Source organism: Heterocephalus glaber, unplaced genomic scaffold (assembly GCF_053883595.1).
Source record: "Heterocephalus glaber isolate CG9 unplaced genomic scaffold, H.glaber_assembly_v1.0 deba00000331, whole genome shotgun sequence".
Taxonomy (NCBI): domain Eukaryota; kingdom Metazoa; phylum Chordata; class Mammalia; order Rodentia; family Bathyergidae; genus Heterocephalus; species Heterocephalus glaber.
In genome coordinates, this window is record NW_028258142.1 from 49,122,210 (window position 1) to 49,144,525 (window position 22,316).

The 22,316-nt window shown below is 40.9% G+C and overlaps 1 protein-coding gene across 1 annotated transcript in view; it reads right to left on the bottom strand.

The window, feature by feature from the left end:
- Window positions 1-2,783: 2,783 nt before the first annotated feature.
- The window catches only part of Dsg2 (desmoglein 2), a 48,954-nt gene continuing 29,421 nt past the window's right edge, over window positions 2,784-22,316 (bottom strand). Inside the window, exons 11-16 of the mRNA XM_004853123.3 lie at window positions 19,774-19,916; window positions 19,271-19,498; window positions 10,899-11,126; window positions 8,812-8,933; window positions 6,496-6,834; window positions 2,784-5,696 (exon numbers count right to left, since the gene is read on the bottom strand). Of these exons, the coding sequence (XP_004853180.2) occupies window positions 4,689-5,696; window positions 6,496-6,834; window positions 8,812-8,933; window positions 10,899-11,126; window positions 19,271-19,498; window positions 19,774-19,916 (2,068 nt within the window). The 3' untranslated portion in view covers window positions 2,784-4,688. The remainder of the gene's footprint in view (window positions 5,697-6,495; window positions 6,835-8,811; window positions 8,934-10,898; window positions 11,127-19,270; window positions 19,499-19,773; window positions 19,917-22,316) is intronic.

Genomic DNA, 22,316 nt, shown 5'->3' on the forward strand with positions numbered 1-22,316 from the left:
ACTTCACATTCCGGCTTAATGCTTATTTAACAATAAAACTGTTTCCTCTCTCTTTTACCTTTATGTAAAGGTCTTCTAGGTTGGTAGGAGTTTTTGTTTTTAATTATATTTGCTCAGCAAGAGCAACCAGCTAAACAATCAACACACAGAGGTGCAGTTTAAGGTCAATGGAGGGTCCAGGGTGCAAGCCTAAAATACTAAAATACACAACACAAAAAAGAAAGCACAGTAGAAGGAAAGATAAGTGAAAAAGCAGAAGGGACAAAGAGAAAACAAGTACTCAAACATGGCTTAAATTTAACCATGTGAATAATTGCTGCAAAGCTTTCCATTAGAAGTTAGTTTCAGATTGGATAAGAAGCTAAGACCTGCCTATATGCTGCTTATAAGAAATGCGCTGTAAATTCAAAGGGATAGACAAGTGGAAAGTAAAAGGAGCAAAAAGATAAATTACAGAAACATTAAGAAAGCTGGTGTGGCTATTTTAATGTTAGGCAAAGTGATTTCCAGACAAAGAAGATAATTGGGCCAGGGATTTAGCTCAGTGGTTCCATCGCCTGCCTCGAAAGCGCAAGGACCCAAGTTCAATCCCCGGTACCAAGAAAAAAAAAAAAGACAGACAAAGAAGATAACCAGAGGTAACAATAAAAAGGTCAACTCTTCAGGAACACCATCATCCTAAATGTGTTTGTATTTAATAACAACAGGTAAAAAGTCTCAAAATACAAGAAGTAAAGGAAGAATTACTGTACAGGGGGAAATAAAACAACAATGGGTAGAAGATTCTAACAGTCCTTTCTTAACAACTAATAGATACAGTAGAGAAAAAATAAAAACCAAAAAAGCAACCAGTAACGATGTAAAAGATCTAACTGTACTAAAAGAGATTTTGATGTGCTAAAGATGGAAGATTTAGTTATCTGGAACACTCCAATTTCTAGGTGATGCTTTATGAGCAACGTCTTCCTTTGTTGCATGTTTTGACTCAGTGGTGATTGGAATGTGGCCTGCAGAGATCAACTAAAAGCTGCTCCCTTGTGCCACTTGGGGTCTTCCTGCTGCTGGATGCTTGATGCACTCGTGTTGCGAAATCCTCATTAATGTACTCTGAAGTACTGGCTGAGTGGGAGACCTGAATGTGCCTCCCCAGACAGGACTTTCTAGCATAAGGATTACTCTGGGCTGATTATTAGAGAAACTGCAGACACAGGCAAAGCTCAGAAGACAGAATACGTTTTCCTTTTGCAAGGGACACTTATGTAAAGAAAATGTCCAGTTGAAAAGTCCTTCTTTCTGTGTGGGGAGAGGAAAACTCTAAATCACAATTTGTCAATGAAGATGGGACTGACAAATCTACATGTCAAACCGCACTTTTCTTAATGGTCTTTTTATAACTTTCTCTCTGCCAACAACCTGGAACCCTCTTTTTGTGTTTTAGCCCAAGTTGAGTATATGCTGCTAAACTTAATTTGGCTCGAGGCTGCCTCTGTACTGTGAGTCCCTATATAACCCACAGCCACCTAGCTTGGTAGGTAAATAAACTGAAAGCCTAATTTATTTATTTTTTATTTTAAAATTAATTGTATTGGTACATTTTAGGTACACAATATAATGACATTTATCATTGGAAATTTGCACCTTTAAATAATCTCTCCTGGTTCGTATTTTTTCCCCATCTCCCCACCCTTCCTTCAACCCCTCCCTCCCTCCCCATTTACTGAAAGCCTAATTTAAGAGTATGTGGTTTTTTTTTTGCAACAAATAGCTGAGTCTCAGGAAATCAGAGGCCACCACTTGATTAGAGCACGTTCAAGAAAGGCAAATGCTAAGCAGTAACCAAAAGCTCTTTTTGTAGCTCGCTTCCATGTTGTCTTTAAATCTGCCTGTCCACTTTGCAGAGCAGAATTCCCTGAACCTCTTCTGGCACCAGGACTACCCAATTTCTCGAGTTGTTGTTCAATTAAGAGGTTGACTTTATTTATAGCTTTTCAGTAAACCATATAAACCTGTTTTCACCACCTCTGTGAGTTGGTCATTCGAGTTTCTCCCCTGCATGTGAGTTATACATACTAACAGACTTCCTCTCATTAATCTGTGTTTTGTCACCGAGTCCTTGGTGAACCTGGAAGGGTAAACGACTACAAGCAACTACAGCAGCCTCTTAAACATTGTAGAATTTCATTTCTTTGGGTCAGAGGTGTGAACTTTCTGTGGCCAAATGCAATAGGTTTCTCCTGAGTCACTTTGTGGGCAGAGTGATCTTGAGTTCCTTAGGAACAAGGCTGCCAGGTCTGGGTAAGAGATACAAGGTACCTAGTTAACTTTCCAATTTCAGGTAAACAACAGAAACAGTTGATCCCTAGCTTTGAGGGTTCAACAGTCCTATGGTGTGAAACCAATATGCATTCACTAGACACTACTAGGATGCTTGCTAGGCTGGGAGTACTCAATGTATTTTTGATTTATGATATTTTCAATTAATGATTGGCTTATGGGGATGTAACTCCATCATAAGACAAGAAGCATCTGTACTTTTGTTTTTACTACTGGATATACGACAAAAAATTCGTTATAGATCTAAAATTCATATTTAACCTGGCCATCTTATATTCTACCCTACGTAGGAAGAGAAACAATGCTCTTTCAAAGTGGGTGGCTGTATATAGATCTAATGAACTGACAAGGTGAAAGAAACACCTGCCTTTAGCGTACACTCTCCCCTAACAACCTAGCTGTATTCCTTGTAAAATTGGACTGGCCAACAAGAAGGCATGAAGACAGGATTGCTCCAAAGGTAGCCTTTTATTTAAATATACAAATATAATCTCCCAAGGAACAAATGTAAAAACCAATGCAAGTCACCTTTTCAGAAACAAACAAACAAATCATTTAGAACACACGAGAAACAGGTTAGGGTTTTAAGCCCGCCCAAGGAGGAAGCTGAGACCATGTTTCGTTTCCTCTGAGAACACAGGTCATATTTACCCTTGCACACTGTGGAGATAGGTACTCCTGTTGCAGACTTGGCAAAATATGTCAGACTACAACTAAAAAAAAAAACCTCACGAAAATCACTAAATAGAGCATAAACAATTCCAGATCATGGAAGAAGAGTGACCTTCATCTTACCACAGCTTACAATGTCTAAAAATATTTGCCCTTACAGTGAGTGAACAGTGCTAAGTCCTTTTATAACACAATTCAAGTAAACAATATTTTTAAAGATCTACCAAAGTATAACTTTAAAGTTTCAATTCCTTAGCAAATATCTCAAAAATCAAGAAATTAGACAGTATTCAAAAATTATGAACATTATTTTGTGGTTGGAAATATTTCTATTAATTACTAATATCCATATATATTTTGAAACATTTCTGTTTCTGGGAGTAATAAAATACAATCTTATTTAGGAGCCAAACAACCTACATAACTTTTTAATTTTTTTGTTTTTTTGAGACAGGGTCTCACTATGTAGTTCAGGCTGGCCTTAAACTCACTATGTATCCCAGGCTGATCTCACAGCGATCCTCCTGCCTCAGCCTCCTGAGTGCTGGTATTACAGGCATGTGCCACCATGCCCAGCTATATAACTTCTTTAACAAACAAGGCAAGGGCACTAAGCAAAATCAGGTAAAATATTTAAGGTCCTTATGATATTCACTACTCCTGTACTAAGTCATGACCAGCTAGTTAAAGCCTTTGAGACATCAAAATAAAATCATAATTTGAAACTCATAACTATAGAAATATATAGTGTTTTAATATTTTTGGCAATGGTACATAATGGTTTATAAAATTTAGTTTAATTCCACAAATATTTCTTTGGCACTCATGTGAGTCACAGAGGATATAAGGCAGTGAAATAGGCACTATTTCTACCACAGGGAAGAATACGGCTGGTTAATTTAGCTGCACTAAACTGCAGCTACTAAGAACATAGCTAGAATATTATTATTATTATGAGTAAAATTATATTATAGTTACAAATGTTGTCCTGGATTATTCAATTGAATTTGAAGTGTTCAAATTTTCATGACTATTGAAGACAGGAAAATAAAATGCCATTTTTCAGAGCACATGACATTATGTACATGTACATGTCACATGGACAGAAACTTGGATTTTCTTTTTTTTTGTTTTTATAAAATTTTTTTAATTTATTTTTTTGGATTTTCTTAATATCCCAGCATTCAAAAATATAATTCACTTCACACAAATTAAAAGAAAACCAACAACAAAACTGGGATCCCAGACTGTAGTGGATCCTTGGATAAATGAGTTGTCAACAATCTGCTAGGTGCAGTAATGGACAGAATACAGCATATCAATGTAAAATATTAATAGGGTTCACGAAGAGACCCAATCGTTTTCCCGGTTTGCTCTCCTGGACGGCGGTGTAACTCGGTAAATTCTCAGGAGCCAGATTTACTCTATTTTGTTTTGTGACTATTGTTTGCATAACTCACTAAAGGCACTTAAGAAACAGCATCATCACAAGGCCCACTGTGATTCATGAAGCGCTTCTAAAATACAGTCCCGGAAGCAGAGATGGTGTGGACCTTTGAGTATTAGTGACGGAGAAAAAATTTAAGCTCAATGCATATGTTTCTGCATGTCTGTGAGGCTCATGAAGAGCCAGGCAGGTGGAAAATATGCCTGTAGCCACTGAGTCTGTGGCTGGCCGCCGCTTAGGCATAAGAATGCTGCACAGTACTGTGCTTGGTGACCCTGCTGGAGGACGTGGTTATGGTAGAATCTGAATGGCCAGATCCTTCCAAACCAGAATGTGGCAGAGGGCCAGGGACTCCAGCCCCAGAAACCATGGCCCTCCCAGCCTTCCCTGAGGCTTCAGTGGCAATTTGGTAACTGGATTCCAGAGTGGAAGCAGGAGTTAGCACTCTTTCTGTCACTGTCACATTCTGTCCTACCGCGGCCGCACTGGGCGTGGCCAAGGTGGGCGCAAGGACGCTTTCTCTTTCCCTCACCATAACGTACTGTGCATCCTGCAGATGCTGGGTGCCTCCCAGAGGATGTGGGACGCCCCCATTAGGCTGGATCACTCTTTCAGTCACCACGACATTACTCTCCCCAGCATACTGTTGACCTACCAAGGTGGAAGCTGGCGCATACACCCTCTCCGTCACGACAAGACTCTGGGGCTGTCCGGGACCCAGGACCACAGTGCTTGGTGGCATAGCGGAGCCTGTGGTATAGGACGTTTCTGTCATTATGATATTACCAGAAGCCAGTGGATCAGGAAGAGGTGGCGCCACCTTCTGACCCTGCCTGGAGGATACCGATCTCTCGGTGACTATTTCCTGAGTGAGCTTCTCCGCTTTGGTTTCATGCAAAGGTTTGGGAACTTGAAAGCTGCTGCCAGAGGAGTGGGTATTCTCTGAATTAAACGTGGTTTGCTCATAGAGCGAGTGTGCAGCTCTGGTCAAATTTGTTTCTTTGACAGGTTTTGGCCTCTGCTCAATTTCCATATCCACATCTATTTTTTGACCCAAGCAAACCTCAGCTAGTGTCTTGAATTTAAGTCCCAAATCATCTAAGAAACTGTCGTCTAGTTCTCCTTCAATAAAACTGCAACAGCCAACGGAACCGTGAAGAGATTCTGTTTCTTCCTGAGAGTACACCAGAAGGCAGTCTTTGGCCACGTGAATGTCATCTTCCTCACTGTAGGAAGCTGCCTTCTAAAGTGGAGATAAAAAAAAAGAGGCAAATAATTAGTGATAGTGACTCTATATTTCTGTTTAGGAGTGTTAGGTCTCCAGATGAATCGATCCATGAAGTAAATATCCCTGATTATTCCTTATTCTGAAGTCTACTTTGTCTCTAAGCAACACTTTTTCTTTAGTCCTGCTATTAATTATTAATTCCAGGAATGTGTTTCCTTATCGCATCTGAACATTTCTCCTGTAACTCTTCTCATTTTTTGTGAACTCCCCTGACAGTGAAACTAAGCACTATCATATCAAAGGCAAGTTTATTTTATGATAATCAGTGTATGCAAAAATTTTTGTTTTTGGTACCGGGGATCGGACTCAGGTCCTTGTGCTTGCGAGGCAGGCAGCAGAACCACTGAGCTAAATCTCTGGCTCCAGTGTATGCAAAATTTAAATGGATTGAGCTTGTGAGTTTCGGGCCGGGACGTAAATCCGCTGCCTTTAGCCTGCTCCAACACAGGCGTTGTACTTTCTGGCCCACTGACGTCAGGCAGTCACGTGACTTGCCCGATCAATGACGTGGGATTGCAACAAGTGGGGGAGGCTTCATAAGCCATGGCCTAGTTTTGATACTGCTCTTTTCCCAGTGCCACAGAGACACCCGGTGGGTCTCAGCCCTCACTGCCCAAACGTCACAACTAAAAAACAAACAAGAAAACAAAACCCCTCAAAGTCCTATTTAGATCCAAGGTAACGATTACCCTAACAACACCACATTCCCATATAAACACCCCTCACCCTCACACACATAAAAACCAAGCCTTACATCAGAGAAATAATCCCTTAAGAATTCCTCACTGACTGCACCAGCAGAAGCGGCTCGGGCTCCGGTTGCATCTCTGGAAGCCCCCACGGCTCTCACGGTCCGCATGGTCTCAGCACCGAGCTGGGCTCCTGCTGTTCCCGTCGCCTGGGCAGCCGCACCGCTGAGGAGGCTTCTGTGTTCTTCCCATCTCCCGTTCGCCTCGGTCAAGTCATGCTGCACTCTGGAAAAGGAAGCAGAGCTACTTCCTTTCCTGGTGGCTTCCTTGGTTATTGCACCTCCTACTCCATTTCTTGCTGCAAGATTCTCCCCGTGATCCACGGCCAGGAGCGACGGCACCACCTGTGCGCAAGCGCAGACGACACCAGGTCAGAATGGAGGGTCAGGGTGGTTGTCAGAAGGATCGGAGCTAAGTGGGCATAAGACTTCCCCAGAGGTGATTCAGGAAAGATATTCTGGGTTGAATAACTTCTATGTGAGTCTTGTAAAGATCTTCATTCTGCCTTCTTTCATAGCTGAATATAAACCACAAACAAAAACCAAACTTCCTCTACTCTACTGGAGCAAATACCATTTTAACATTCCTCTAGGGTTTCATGCTTTCTGCTATGGTCAAAGAATCCTTAATTTTGTTTTTAGCTGGACACATGGCCATTCAAAATAAGGACTATATTCAGGTGAGGTGGTGCACGCCTGTAATTCCAATACTCTGGGAGGCTGAGGCAGGAGGGTTGTAAGCTTGAGCTCAGCCTGGGCAACTTAGTGAGATCCTGTCTCCAAAAAGGAGGGCGGGAGAGGCTAGGAGGGTGGGAGAGGCTAGGAATGTAGTTCAGTAGAAAGGCCCTGGGTTCAAGCCCCAGTGAAATGGTGTATGCAACTTCATAAATATGTTTACAGAATGGTTCTTCACTCTTCTCCCATCTGCTGGCTTGAATGTGATAGTAGCTAAATATCTAAAATATGAGGACTGCATGGGACCTAAATTCATCAGTGGAGGAGGGGGCAACAAAAGAGAAAGAGCTTGGGGTAGCACGTGAGAGGAATTACTTTACTGATCCTGGACTAGTCATATTTCTGTTTAAGCCACTGTTACTTTGAGACTGACACTTGATGCTGAATTATATCCTATTAGGATTGCACATGGCAGATGAAGATGAGAGAGCCAGCATGCAACAGAGAGGAGAGAGTCACATTACATAGGTAAGGGGATCTCACAATGTTTTGCACCGTTCATAAGGGTTGGAGTTTACCTCTGTCATCTGTATGTATGGAGGGGAATGGAAAAGGAGCACTTCCTGGTTGTGAAAAACTTGCCATTTGATAGTGGGATGAAAATTTCTATCCTGGATTCCTACACAGCTTTGTGTCTGTGGTGGTTAGGCTAGACTGTGTCAACTTGAATGGCTTGGGAGTCACCAACGGGACTTGTGGAACACAGTTCTGGGTGTGTTGGGGTGGGTCATGGAGGAGTGACCTTGGGTACTGTATCTGGTCCCTTGCTCTGTCCTCTCTGGCACTGCCCCCCTCCTCTACTTCCTGGCCACTATGAATTACCATCTGTGCTTCACTACTCCCTTCTGCCATGAAGTTCCTGCCTTGCAGCCAGCAAACCATGGACTGAATCCCCTAAAACTATGAGCTAGCTCAAATCTTTCCTTCTTTAAATTGTGGATGTCAGGTACTGTTTTGCAGCAATGGGAAAGCTGACTAATACTTTGTCTCTGATCCCTGCTCTATATTCTCTGGGTCACTCCCCAACCATGGTTACATTCTCATAAACACACCACATATCACAGTGCAGAAAAGCACAGCTCTGCCCTGGCAACCAACACAAAATATATTGTCATTAGAAATAAAGGCAGGTGCACAAAATCTGTAATGACTACTGTTGGAAAAGCAATCTGCTTTTGATCTGCTGTCACAACACTATAATCAATACAGACTTCTGTGACCTCACAAGTGTTTCTTGTGAGGATTTCTCCCCACCAGCAAGCAAGCAATCAATTCTGCAGCATACTCCAGTTAGGACCCTCTAAGTCTATGTACATCTACCCGGGGATGGTGATAGATCTCAGGCTGAGAGGGCTTGGTCCCCAAGACACTTGCCCCTTCTCCTTTCAGATATCAAGAAACTATCCTTCCAAGATTCCAAGGACTTTTGGAGTTGTACAGCACGAAATGGGAATGAACATCAAATGTGTATCTCACAATAGTACAATGATATTACTCTCTCATGACCAAAGACATCAGAAACACCTCCCAAGCCCTTTAAGATCAGAAAAGATGACACGTTGCCCTGACGTGACCCAATGAACCGACCTTGTCTTCAGGTGGCGCCCCTTCATTGTTCCAAGGATGCAGCATCTCTATAGTGCCAGGTATGGGGGTGAAGCCTTTGGCACCCTCTCCACAATGACACAGCAGCAGCAAAAGTGGCACAACTGCACGGAAGCAGAAGTGAGTATGAGAAGGTCAGCCCTCACACATTTCTTAACATGAGCTGTATAAGTGGAGAATTCGCACATCACTTTTTTCAGTGGGATTTTTTTTACCCTGATCCAACCTCTCCAAGCTTGTTTTGGATGAGTTATACCAAAGCCCGAGGGCAGAAGAAGAGAGACTTACAGGCGTAAAGGCCTAGTTCCTCACAGAGACTGTTTATGGTACTGGGTGGAACATCATGACTGTATGTGATAATATGCAAATTAGCAAAATTAATATAAAGATTAAAAGACTTTTTTTGTAAATTCACCATCCAAAGAGAGATATATTACAAAGACCAAAAGCTCTTGAAAATAATTTTAATTTGTTCAAATATTCTAGAACACTGAAATCTTCAAAATATTTTACCTTAGAGTGGAATTTTGCACAAGGCATGGCTCTCTGAGATCTCAATTAACTTTTTCTTTTTTTGGTACTGGGGATCAAACTTGGGACCTTGTGCTTGCGAGGCAGGAGGTGGCACCACTGAGCTAAATCCCCAGCCCCAATCTCAATTAACTTTTGAATTATCTGAGCACTATTTCCACATGATTCTGCACAGGCACTGCAGCTACTGTGATTAATATAGAGATTGAAGTCAGCCAGTGGCAATTCAACAATTTCAACCTATTCAATATGCATTGATCGAATGTCTATCATGTGCCAAGAGTCACACAAGGCTCTAGGGAATCCGAGAGGAGAAGGCCATGCAAGGATCCCCCAGGGAAAAGCTGCAGTCCCAGCTCCAGGTCCTACCTACAAACATGGTAAGCTGAGACGAGCCATTTTCTCTTACGGGTCTCTATTTGTAATTACCCATGAAATGCAGATAGTGGTACACAGGTGCACTGTAAACTGTTGAGTGCTGTGTATTCCATTGGACCCCTGCTAATGGCTTTATCGGGCTCCCCCTCCCTCACTGAGATGGTCCAGGCTGTCTGCAAGGACGTGCTCTGCCTAGGTTCAGGGTCTAGTGGAGTGAATTCCACACAACACCTGCTGCAGTCTTTTCTGCTTTCATGAAAGGAAACCCCGGTGTCTGGAGGGCAGGCAGGGAGCAGACCAAGCAGCGGATGTCAGGGAGGCAGAGCTCTGACGAGGTGAGTGCGCAGTCAAGATCACCTGAACAAACTTGTGCAACAACCTTTTATCTGTATTCCCAATTCATGCAGCAAGTCACTTCTGAGGACCTACTATGTGCAGGGCACTGTTCTGGGTGCTTGGGAAAGAGCAGAGAAGAACAGACAGCATCCTATGTGCCTGAGCTTATCCAAAGAAGGACACCAGCAATGTTTATGGCAAAAGGAGCTTGAGGACCATGCAGTGCCTTGGTTTTTAAAAAATCAGAATACATCTGTGTAAGACAAAACTCTGAAAAAGTGCTTGTTATGGTTTAGAGCCAGAATGTCCCCCAAAGCCTCCTGTGTTCAGAAGTGGGACTTTTGGAAGGTGCCTGGATCCTGGGGACACTACGTTCCTCAGCAGCGGAGTGTGCTGCTTGCGGGAGGTGGTCTGGTGCAGAGGTTCACTGGGGCGGGAGCTGGCGGCCATGTCTTCCTTCTTGTTCCTCCCTTCTCGCTCTGCCTCCCGGTTGCCCCAGGATGTCCAGCTCTCTTCTGCCCAGCCCCTTCCACCACGCTGTTCCTGCCTTGGAGCCAGCTGACCCTGGGCTGAGAACAGGAGCCAAAATAAACCTCTCCTTCCTTAAGATGTGGGTGCAGACTATTTTGTCCCAGTGATCGGAAGTGACTAAGAGAGCCCTGTAATATGACTTGGTGAACTTATCAATTATCAGCGACTGTTTTTCCTTACCCTCAAATGTGTTCAAGAATCACTGTAAGGAAATCAATGACTACTATAGTAAGAAACTGCCAGTAGTGCACTCCAATTACCACAGGAGCTAAAGAGGGGCTTTTAAGACTTACTCAGCAAGAGCAGAAGGGCCAAAATCATGAGTGCCACCGCTGCGGGCCCCAGGCCCACGTAGGAGCCACGCTGCGCCTCCACACAGCCACTGCCCTGCAGGCACTCGCAGACCATCAGCTGGAGGACCTGCTGCTCTGGGCAGCTGAAGCCCTGATTGTCCGAAATCAGCAACGGGATTTCACTTCTCCCGAGCTGGCGTTCACCCTGCTGTAGCAGCACACTGGTACCTACGGGGATAGGAGAGGGAAGGTGGTGAGGACGAGTGACTTCCAAGCAAAGGGAGAGACCAGATTACAGGAGTTCCTGACAAGGCCCCAGTTGGAAGTTTCGTTTTTCTTTAACTCCTTATGACTGTACGCTGTGCACATGTTAAAACTTACCACAGACTTCGAATACACAGCTTAAATGGCCAAGGGTCTGATTTGGACCTTCTGTTTTCATGATGATGAGTTTAGCTAATATGTGTGGCCCACCAAGTGCCAGGCACTGTTCCCTACAGTGCGAATACAGTGGCAAGCCAGAGGTGAGTTAGGTAACACTAGATGGCTTTGATCTTACCGTTTCTTCTTCTTTGTTTCTTAGTGGTGCTGGTGATCAAATCCAGGGCCTAGGCAGGCACTACCGCTGAGCTACATCCCAGGCCTTAATTTACCATTTCTTAAATAAATCAATAGTATGTAGCAGTTTTCAAATGCAGACAATAACAGAAGAGCATCACCTCCGTGGTATCCATTCCCAGTCTTAATAATTTTCAACAATGGCTAATCCTGTCTGCTCTAGTTCCTTCCTTTTTGTTCCCAATGCTATGTATGGAAAATTTTTTTGAGGGGGGAGTACTGGGGATCAAACTTGGATCCTTATGCTTGTGGGGCAGACAGTGGAACCACTCAGCTAAATCCCCAGCCTTGTATTCAAAATTTTGAAAACTTCAAATCTACAAGGTTAAAAGAATATTATAGTGGATACTGATATAGCCTTCACTAGTTGTGCACATTTTGCAATGATACATTCTCTCTATACATGCATAATTTGGAAAAAACTTTCTGAACTATTTTGAGGTAAATTACACATAGCAGGACAACAGTGTGGACTTGCTAAGATGCCGGGATATCAGTGAAAAATATATTATTGATATAAAAATACTACTTAGTGTATAACTCATTGGCAAACATTTCAATTGTCATAATGTCCTTTCACAATGGCCTATAGGTTTCTGTCCACTTTCTCTTTTGATCCTAGATCCAGCTAGGGGCCACACATTTCTTTAAGTTATCACATCAGTTCCTATTCATCTGGAATAACCCAGTCTCTCTTTTGGTATTTCAAGACCTTCACATATTTAAAAGCCACTTATTTCAGACTATTCCATGGTTTGAATTTGTTTGACTGCTTCCTCATCACTGGATTCTGGTGACACATTTTTGGCAAGAAGATGACACAGAAAGTGTTCTGTGAATGACCTCTTATTTTATCTTTATTCTTTTTTTTTTGGTTTTTTGAGACAGGTTCTTGCTATGTAGTTCAGGCTGGCCTTGAACTCACTATGTGGCCCAAGCTGGTCTCGAACTCACGGTGATCCTTCTGCTTCAGCCTCCCAAGTGCTGGGATTATGGGCGTGGGCCACCACACCCGGCTGATAGTTTCTTTTGAAGTATGAAATAGCTTCTCATTTTAAGTTCCAAATTTGATGGAATTTGGTCTGTGTGGTTAGAAACAAATGTTTACAATGATCTCTCAGGCACTGGGGGATTTGTCTAAGAAGTATGAATTCAGGAACACCTGGCCTGGAAGATTACAACCGTGAAATTTGGAGAAAGCGGCTTCTGTAACTCCAGCTTTCTTCTCCACTGCTACACAATAAGGTGTTGATTCAGCTCCTCAGATTCATGAAATCAAATGCACAATGGACTCTGAGGAGGGTAAATGAGGAGAAGGCGCTTTCCAGTCTACCAGTTATCACTTTGGAAATAAGAAGGTTGACTTAAATACGACAAATTGTTTATCTTCTTTCAATTGTGAGCAGTAAGAACAAGAATGTCTGGCTTATTCGCCTATGGAATTCTCTGTATTTAAAAATTTTCCCAGGTAAATAAAAACAGATGGAAGCTACTGCTTATCCCAATAATTGTTGACTGGTTACCTTCTTACATAGCCATGAAGAAAGCCTGGTTACAGAGTCCTCTTTCTCTCAATGGCATCATCACACAAAGAACAATCTCAGTGACTTCCAGTTAGAATTCTGTGACACAGGTCCCAAAGAGTTTTATAGTCCTAGGACTATGACAATTCAAGAACTCAAATCCTAACTCCAGCTCTTAATAGCTGTTGTCTTGGGAATGGGTAAATCTTGTGTGCCTTTGTTTCTCTATCTATAATACACTGACGATGGTAACACCAAACTTCTAGAGCTGTTAATATTAAAAAATGTTTAAAACAATGTCCAGCATCTCCTAAAAGCCACCTATTTCTTAGAGAAAATAAGTCCATCTTGGGATTCCAGCAAGTTCAATATGAAATTCATTTAGATATCCATCAAACATTTATCCTGGTGGGAGTCCCAGACTTGGCTGAGTACGAGCTGAACACTTTCAGGTTTGGAGGCCTGTGATGAAGAATCATCCGGTCCTAGACCCAGGTCTCACACCAGCTGAGAAACGTGATCTTAAGGAATCTCAACTGATCACAGTGGTGACTGTTGTCATTCATAGGGAGGCCAACCTTGGCTAACCTTGGGCATAACTAACTGCTTCAATGGAGTACATTGTGTTTGTGTCTAGATGTCCCCAAAGCCTCATGCAGTCTTGGGGGTGCTTTTTAGAGGTGGCTGGATCTAGAATGTGTGATGCTGGGATCAAGGGTGTATGATTACTAAACCAGTCCACTGAGTGGTCTGGTACAATTCTAGCTAGGATTAAGGGTATGAGTGCTACAGTTGAACTAGGGCAGGTAGATTGCTTAAAATATAAGGAACAGAAAGAGGTCTAATGTGCTCTTGCCTGCCTGCTTACCATGGATTGTTTCTCCTCTGTGATGCCCCTCTGCCATGCCACCCTGCCTTGGAGCCAGGTGACTATGAACTGAAACCTCTACAAACTGAGCTAAGTAAACCCTTCCTCCTTTAACTTTGGATGTCAGATAGTTTGTCTCAGCAACGAGAAAAGTAACTAAGACATACATATATCTCAAGAAGACCCAGTATTAAACAAAAGCATACTTAAGCAAATCAGGCACACTTTTAAAATATTTTTGTGTTGTCAGGAATTTATATTTGTTTTATTATACTTATAAAATGTCTAGGAAAAGTAGCCCCATTAGCATGACAGCTTTGTAACTCCAATTTAATATGTTTGATTGTATTACTGACACAGATTTATGGTTTTAGGTTGAAACATCACTATTTTGTTCAGTATTAAGACTTAAGAGAATTCCAGGTTCAATTTATTGGAAATATTTATTTATTTTAAAAATTAATTTTATTGGTACATTTTAGGTATTTATTTATTTATTGAGACAGGGTCTCATTATGTAGTTCAGCCTTGAACCCATGGCAATCCTCCTGCCTCTGCCTCCTCAGTGCTGGGATTACAGGGATATTCCACCATGCCCAGCTAATTTATTGGAATTTTAGAGAATAAGGAACATAGGGAAGATTTATTGTCAATTCAGATCATCGAAATATATAAAGAAAAGGAAACCAAATATACTAAATTTATAATGCAGTTTGAAATGCAGAAGGTATTTAACTTGTAAATTGGACCAAACATTATTCAAAGCCTCTAAAAGGGTTGTAAACATTTGCCAGACGTAAATACTACATTAAACCTGTAAACTAAGAAAAACCTGAGTACTGTATTTGAAAATTCTCTGAAATAAACACTGATCCCCCTACCTCCCTGCCCTGGTACTGGAGATCAAACTCAGGACCTTGCGATAAACACTGATTTTTTTAAAACACAAGTCTTCTGGAGAGACTTTCCACCTTCAAGCCCATTTTAAAGGTCATACAAAGGCTCATATCGACAAGCGGACACTTCTGACATAGGGACACAGGGATGTGTCCATGGGCACACTGGTGTGTGGGGCATCAGACAGCACATCTGTCTTGCTGTCCATCACGTACTGATTTTTTTTATTTTTTATTTTTTCCCCATTAACTTTATTGGTACATTTTAGGTATAAAATACAGTAACATTCATCATTGGGATCTTGTACCATTACATGAGTCTCTTGGTTCTTATTTTTTTCCCCTTCCCTTGCCCTCCCTTCACCCCCTCCACCCTTCCCTATTTGCAAAGACCTTGTTTCCATTTTTTTCCTCTTCTCATATTTTTTCCTTTCCCTTTTCCCCCTTCCCCTACCCCTCCCAATTCCCCTGCTCTTTCAGACCTTTTCTTCCTGTTACACAATATCAGTTATACATTTTTAAAATTACAATATTATGATCTAGGAGACATTACCACAGATTTTACAGAATTTAAAAGGATATAGAAAGCATATTACAAAAATCTTTTTTGAAATGAATTTGACAACTTCTAAGAAATAACTTAGAAGACAAATTAATGAAACTAACTCTGGAGGAAATATAAAATTTGAATAGCACCTATTAAAGAAAGTATATTCCTAGCTTGAAAACCAACCTGTATGACAACAGCAGGCTCATAAACATTTTAACTGATAAATTATATCAAACATTTAAAGCAGAAAAAAGAAGGAACACTTCTCCCCTCATTTTAGGAAATCAACATTGTGCTAATCCTAAAATTGGATAAAGATAATAGAAGAAAAAAGTATGAACATAAATAGAAATTTGTTTAACAAAACAAACTCCTAGAAGTCAGATCTGGCAGTATGTAGAAAGTGGTTTTATTATAGGGATGGCAGTGTTGGTTCAGCACTGGAAGATCCCACCCCCAAAAGTAATCATTTTATCAGAGGAAATGAGAAAGTCATGTGATCCTGTCACTAGTTGGACAAAGAGTATTGGACTAAATTCTACAGCTGTTCATGGTAAAAGCTATCAGGAGACTAGAAGTAGAACAGAACCTTCTCAAAAGATCAAAGACATGTACTCCATACTTCCAACAAAAACTCCTTCTATGAATGGAGAAGATACAATGCTTTCTCCCTAACGTGGGGATCAAGGGCATATATGCCTACTCTTCATCTGTCCATTAGACTTTGAAACATAGGTCTAAACCAAAATATTCTGGCAATAAAATGACACAACTAGGATAGGATTGGCATGGCAGAAGCACAATCTTTATATGTAGATGAAATGATCATCTACAGAGAAAATACTAAGAAATCTCTAGGAGCCCCTAGAACTTGTACTTGAATTTAGCAGGATTAGAAAACACAAGGTATATATAAAAATTCAGGTCTGTGTATACTTGCTATAAATGAAGAACTGGATATTGAAATTTAAAAGTTATGTAGGAGTACAAAGGACCCAGAAAAGCCAAAAACAAAAACAAAAACAGTGCTGGAAGACGTTTAGCACCCAATTTTAAGACTTCTTCTAAAGCTACAGTAATCAAGGCAGTGTTGGTGTAAGGAAAGACATATAGATCATTGGAATAAAACAGAAAATCTAGAAATAGAACCACACATATATGGTCCACTGAATTTTGAAAGATTATTTAACATTAGCATTTTTTAGAACATAAACTCGATTCAAGAGCCGAGGAAGAGATAGTGTCTTCAGCAAACGGCACTAGAACACCTGGTATCTGTATATAAACAATTAACCTCAACCCTTTTTTTCCATACATGAAAATAACTTGAAGGGATCTATGAACCTAAATAAGAAAGCCTAAAAGTCTAAAACTTTAAGAAGAAATTATAAGAGAAAATATTTACGAATTCAGGGTAGGCAAGAACTACCTAGGATACAAAAAACATGTATAAAAGAAATATTGATAAATAAGATTCCATCAAAATTTAAACTTTAAATGACATCATTAAAATGAAAAGTAGTCCTTAAACAGATCATATTTACCATGCATATAACCTATGAGCAGAATATATAAAGACTTCTTAGAGCTCATTAATAGACAACCCAATTAAAATGTAGACATAAGAAGATGATAAATAGCCAGTATAGCACAAGGAATGGTGTGCAATTCTAGAATCAGAAAAATACTAATCAGTACAATAATAAGATTGAATTATACACTCATTAGGGAGATGAAGTCAAAAGTTTTAAAAGCCTTGTCGTGACTTTTTCTTTTTGGTTGGATTCTCCCCCTTTGCGTTTAATTTGTCACGCCCAATGGATTCATTCTGCTGGGCTTCCTGGGGTTGTGATCCGCACTGTCTTTTCCTAGGGTATTGTCTAAAATTTTTTAGAGTGCCGGTTTGGTATTCATGAAGTTCCTGAGGTGCTCTTTATCATGAAAGTATCTTTTTTCTCCATCAATTTTGAAAGATAGTTTTGCAGGGTACATCAATCTGGGTTGGAGGCTGTTTTCCTTTAGGCCTTGAAATACATCACTCCAAGCTCTTCTTGCCTGAGGGTTTGCATTGAGAAGTCTGCTGTGATTCTGATGGGCTTTCCTTTGTATGTGATTTCTTTTCTCACACTGATTGTAGAATTTTATTCTTCTGTTGGATTTCTGGAATCCTAACTATTACATGCCTATGTATAGATTTTTTTTGATTAAGGCTAGCTGGAGTCCTATATGCCTCACTTACCTGTATGTCAAGTTCTTTTCCCCTCCTTGGGAAGTTTTCTACCATCACTTTTGTGAACAGTTTTTTTATGTCATCTGCACTCTCTCCTCTTTCTTCATTGACTCCAATCAGTCTTATGTTATTCTTCCTTGCATCGTCTAGCAGCTGCTGGATTGGTTTCTCATGTTCCCTTACAATTTTAAAGCAATTTTTCTTTTCCTCCTCCCTAATTGCAATCTTATCTTCTATATGTGAAATTCTGTCTTCACATTGGTTCATTCTGCTGCTCAGACTTTCGATGGAGTTTTTAATCTCTTGGAAATCTGTTTGTATCTGTTTTATGGATTCCATTTGTTTCCTATGTTGGGATTCCATCATGTTCCTCAGATCCTCTATTTTTTTTATCTGCGTCCTCTCTAGATTTATTAATCATGTCTTGCACCATGAGCAAAATCTTTGCTGTTATCTGAGTAATTATTTCTGATTTCATTTTTCTCAGATCCTTTTTTGTTGCCAGTTCAGAGAGTCCAGGTGGTTGAGTATCAGAGTGTTCTATCTCATTTCCCTTTGGGGTTGCTGTAGGTGATTCAGAAGTCTGTTTTTGAGGGTTGTTTACGTGTCTTCTCATTTCCACGGGGGGCGGGGTGCTTCTGGTGCCCATGCGGCTCACATTCTCTGCCCTAGGAGCTTGCGATGGCAGTGGGGGAGCTTCCTTCTGGGTGCTGGGACCAGCTCAGCTTCTCTGCCCTAGGAGCTTGGGATGGTGGCGGGGGAGCTTCCTTCCAGGTGCTGGGACCAGCTCACCCTCTCTGCTCAAGGAGCCTGGGATGGAGGCGGGGAGCTTCCTTCTGGGTGCTGGGACTGGCTGAGCTTCACTTCCCTAGGAGCCTGGGATGGAGGAGCGGAGCTTCCTTCCAGGTGCTGGGACCAGCTCACCTTCTTGACCCTAGGAGCCTGGGATGGCATCGGGCGAGCTTCCTTCCGGGTGCTGGGACCGGCTCACCCTCTCTGCCCTAGGAGCCTGGGATGGAGGCAGGGAGCTTCCTTCCGGGTGCTGAGACCAGCTGAGCTTCACTGCCCTAGGAGCCTGGGATGGAGGCGGGGAGCTTCCTTCCGGGTGGTGGGACCAGCTCAACTTCTTGGCCCTAGGAGCCTGGGATGGCAGTGGGGGAAGCTTCCTTCCGGGTGTTGGGACCGGCTGAGCTTCACCGCCCTAGGAGCCTACGTACTGACTTTAAATAGATTACTTAACTCTTGTTGAGCTAAGATTTTTCTCACCTGTAATCAAGGAATAATGTTACGGAGTAAGGATTAAATATGATAATGCATACAGAGTGCCTGACATGTAGTAAGTGCTCAACAAATGCTATTTTAAATGGAATTATTGTTAGGATACCTCAAGAGTTTTGGATGGTGCCTACTATGGGGTTTGTACCCAGGAAGCCTTGCTCATCCTCAGCTTATGAGATAAGAGCTACTCTTCAGGCATTTTAGATCATTTTTTCCTTTCCACGGGCTTGTAAAAGATATTAAGGTACTATGCCCAAGGGTTGTGAACCACATTTTATAAACTCTTTTAAAAACTGTACCGGAATTATAATTTATAAGAAGAAGCACAACCTATGTTATAAAGATTTTAGATTTCCACCATGCTTAATATTTATAACTGATTTGAATGTAGTCCAACAGTTTTACTTACTTTCTTGGCGTATTATTTTCCATTTTTCTGTCATTCCGGGTGGTGTATCAATGATGGAGAAGCTGAAAGGCCAACTGTTGGGGTGTCCATCAAGGTCCTCCGCCGTAACATTCACATATGGCTGGTCTTCACAGATGCTCTGCACAGGGTTCACCAGTGTAGGACAGTTGTCATTGATGTCTTCAACTGTGATAAGGACGGTGCCTGTGATGGTTTTTCTAGGATGATCTTAAAAGTAAGGATAAAAATCTGTGCATATTCTGATCATACTGCTAGTGACAACATCATCTGAATTTGCTTGCATTTTGGCATGGGTAGTATAGGAAACACTTTGGACACTTCCTATCCTATGTATGATCCCTATTTACTAAATAAATAATAGGATATGGAGGTGATCCACTGGAGAGATTAGATTTTTAAACACATTCCAAACAAAAGTTTCTGATGCTGGAAGATAAAATCTAAATACATATAATGAATAAAAATATATATTAAGAACTTACCTTGTGATACGGCCAAAACTTTTACAGTATATGTACCATTGTGGACGTAGCGTGATTCAAAATCAGGAATTTTTACAAGTCTAATTTCTGACGTGACCGAATCCACAGAGACCCAATTGTCTCCATCTTCCAACTTTACGTATCTGTTATAAAACAAGCACAAAATTAAGTTCTCATTCTCGATAAACTCGGAATCTCTACAGCTCTTTCAAACATAATTTTTATCTCATCATATATGTTCTTGTTATAGACATTTGTTTTGAATGTTTTTAATTCCTTAAAACTATGCTATAACTCCTTCCGCTGCCTGCATGTCACACTTCCTTGGAAGAGTCCTGGATGCTATAATGTCCTCAAGCATATAATGTACCAAGGGTGATCACCCTTCCCCTACACACCCAGGAAGTTCGTAAGTTGCTCTGGACTCTGTCCTGCAGCTTCTGATCTGGTCTATCTTAAATCTGGGGCAAATCTGTGGGGAATAATTGAAGAAAAGTATCCTTAAAAGTACCATTTATTGGAATATTGTCAATTTTTTTGGTACCGGGATCGAACTCTGAACCTTGCCTTGTTAGCACACTGAAACATTCTTTGCTTGGCTTCTGTTTTTCTTCTCTAGCCTATTGATTGCTTTTTCACTCCTTAACCTTTTAACATTACAGTGCCCCAGGACTCAATAGTTGGACCTTTATTGTGTTCTACCTACAATCATTCACTGTTGATCTCATCCAGACTTCTGACTTTAAACGCTGTCACTGTGCTGATGACCAACATGTCTAAAGCTCTGTCCTAATCCTCTTCCTTGTACTTCAAGTTTCTTCTCTCTGGCTCTTTCCCCTTTTTTTTTGGAACCAGGTATCAAACTCAGGACCCTGCGCTTTCGAGACAGGCTTGGTGCCACTGAGCTATATCCCCAGCCCTGTTGTCAATATTTTCATAAGTACTTCTGAGCTTCATTCCAGGAATTTTAAAGCTAGAATTTACTTGTCATTCACAGTCTCGCACATTCACATTTACAATGAAGGCAGTCTTACTAATAAGATTACACTTCACAAAGGAATGCTTTGTGTGGTCTAATTTCAGTGATTTTCTCGCTGTTCTTCTGCATTGTGAAAATCAGACACCATTCAAGAATTCACCATTCAGCCCACAAATGGCACCAAATATCAATAAACAATTGATACCAGTGAATAATCAGTAAAACAGAAAATTATGACAAAGTTAAGGGAATGATTCTTCTTCTGTCTTTATTAAGATTCCAAAACAGTAACTATAAATTAAGTGAATACTGGAAAATAATTTAACTCAGCTGTGCCTCCCATTCCTTATGTAAAATAGTGGGTTTGAGTTGGTTTTTAAGATCCTTTTCATTCTTTTTTATTTGTTTTTAAGGCTTCTCTTTTTATTAGTATATTTTCTGAAACATAGTAACTACATTCATCCTGGAGAACTGGTACACATACATACGTATTTCATTTGATCATTTTTACTTCTTCTTCCCCTCTCTCTCATCTCTCCAATCCCCAGATCCCTTCCCATCTCCACAAAGTCTACTTTCCTATTTCCTATCATCTATTTTTTTATTTAGCTCTTGAAGTTATTTATATTTTGGGGTTTTCATCTAAGAGAAATCATGAAATGTTTAACCTTCTGTGTCTGATTTATGTCACTTAGTATTACAGTGCCAACGTGCATCCATTTTCCTATAAATGACTCAAATTTATCCTTCTTTATGGCTGAGTAGTACTCTATTGTGTATATATATACCACATTTTCTTTATCTATTCATCTGTTGAAGGACCTATAGGGCACTTTCAGGATTTAGCTACTGTATTAGGAATTGTGGTACTGTAAATATGGGCATGTGCGTATCACTGTACTATGGTGATTTTAACTTTTTAGGGATGATATCTATAAGAGGAAAACTGGGTTAAATGGAATTTCTATTTGTAGTTTCTGAGGAATCTCCATACTGATTTTCATAGTGGTCGTACTACTTTACATTCCCACCAACAATGGAGAAGTGTTTCTTTTTCTCCAAAACCTCTCCAGCATTTTTCTTTCTTTTTTCTGTTTTTGGTACTGGGGATCAAACTCAGGACTTTGTGCTTGTGAGGGAGGCAGTGGAACCACTGAGCTAAATCCTGGCCCTCCAGCATTTTTCTTTTACTCTAAGGATGTGTACTTGCGTGCTAAAGAAGCATGTAAGCTTCATTATTTTTCCATGTAGAACACACATTTTTAAAAATATATTCAGTCCCTAATAAAAATAGCAGTCAAAATTTAAAAACTGGTGGGAAACAGAATTTTCAATAGTGAGCCACAATATTACCTGTAGATAATTCACTGGAAGATATGAGCTTCTCAGTGGAAAGCAGTGAGAAATCACAGAGAACCTCATAGTAAACCCTTAGCTCTGTGAATCTGTTAGAGACTCCTTGTTGGGTAGAGAGCACCTACTCTCCATGATAAATGTAATCATTATATACAGCAAACATGTACTAACAAACATACAAAATCTGTCACAATTTATTCTGCGGGAT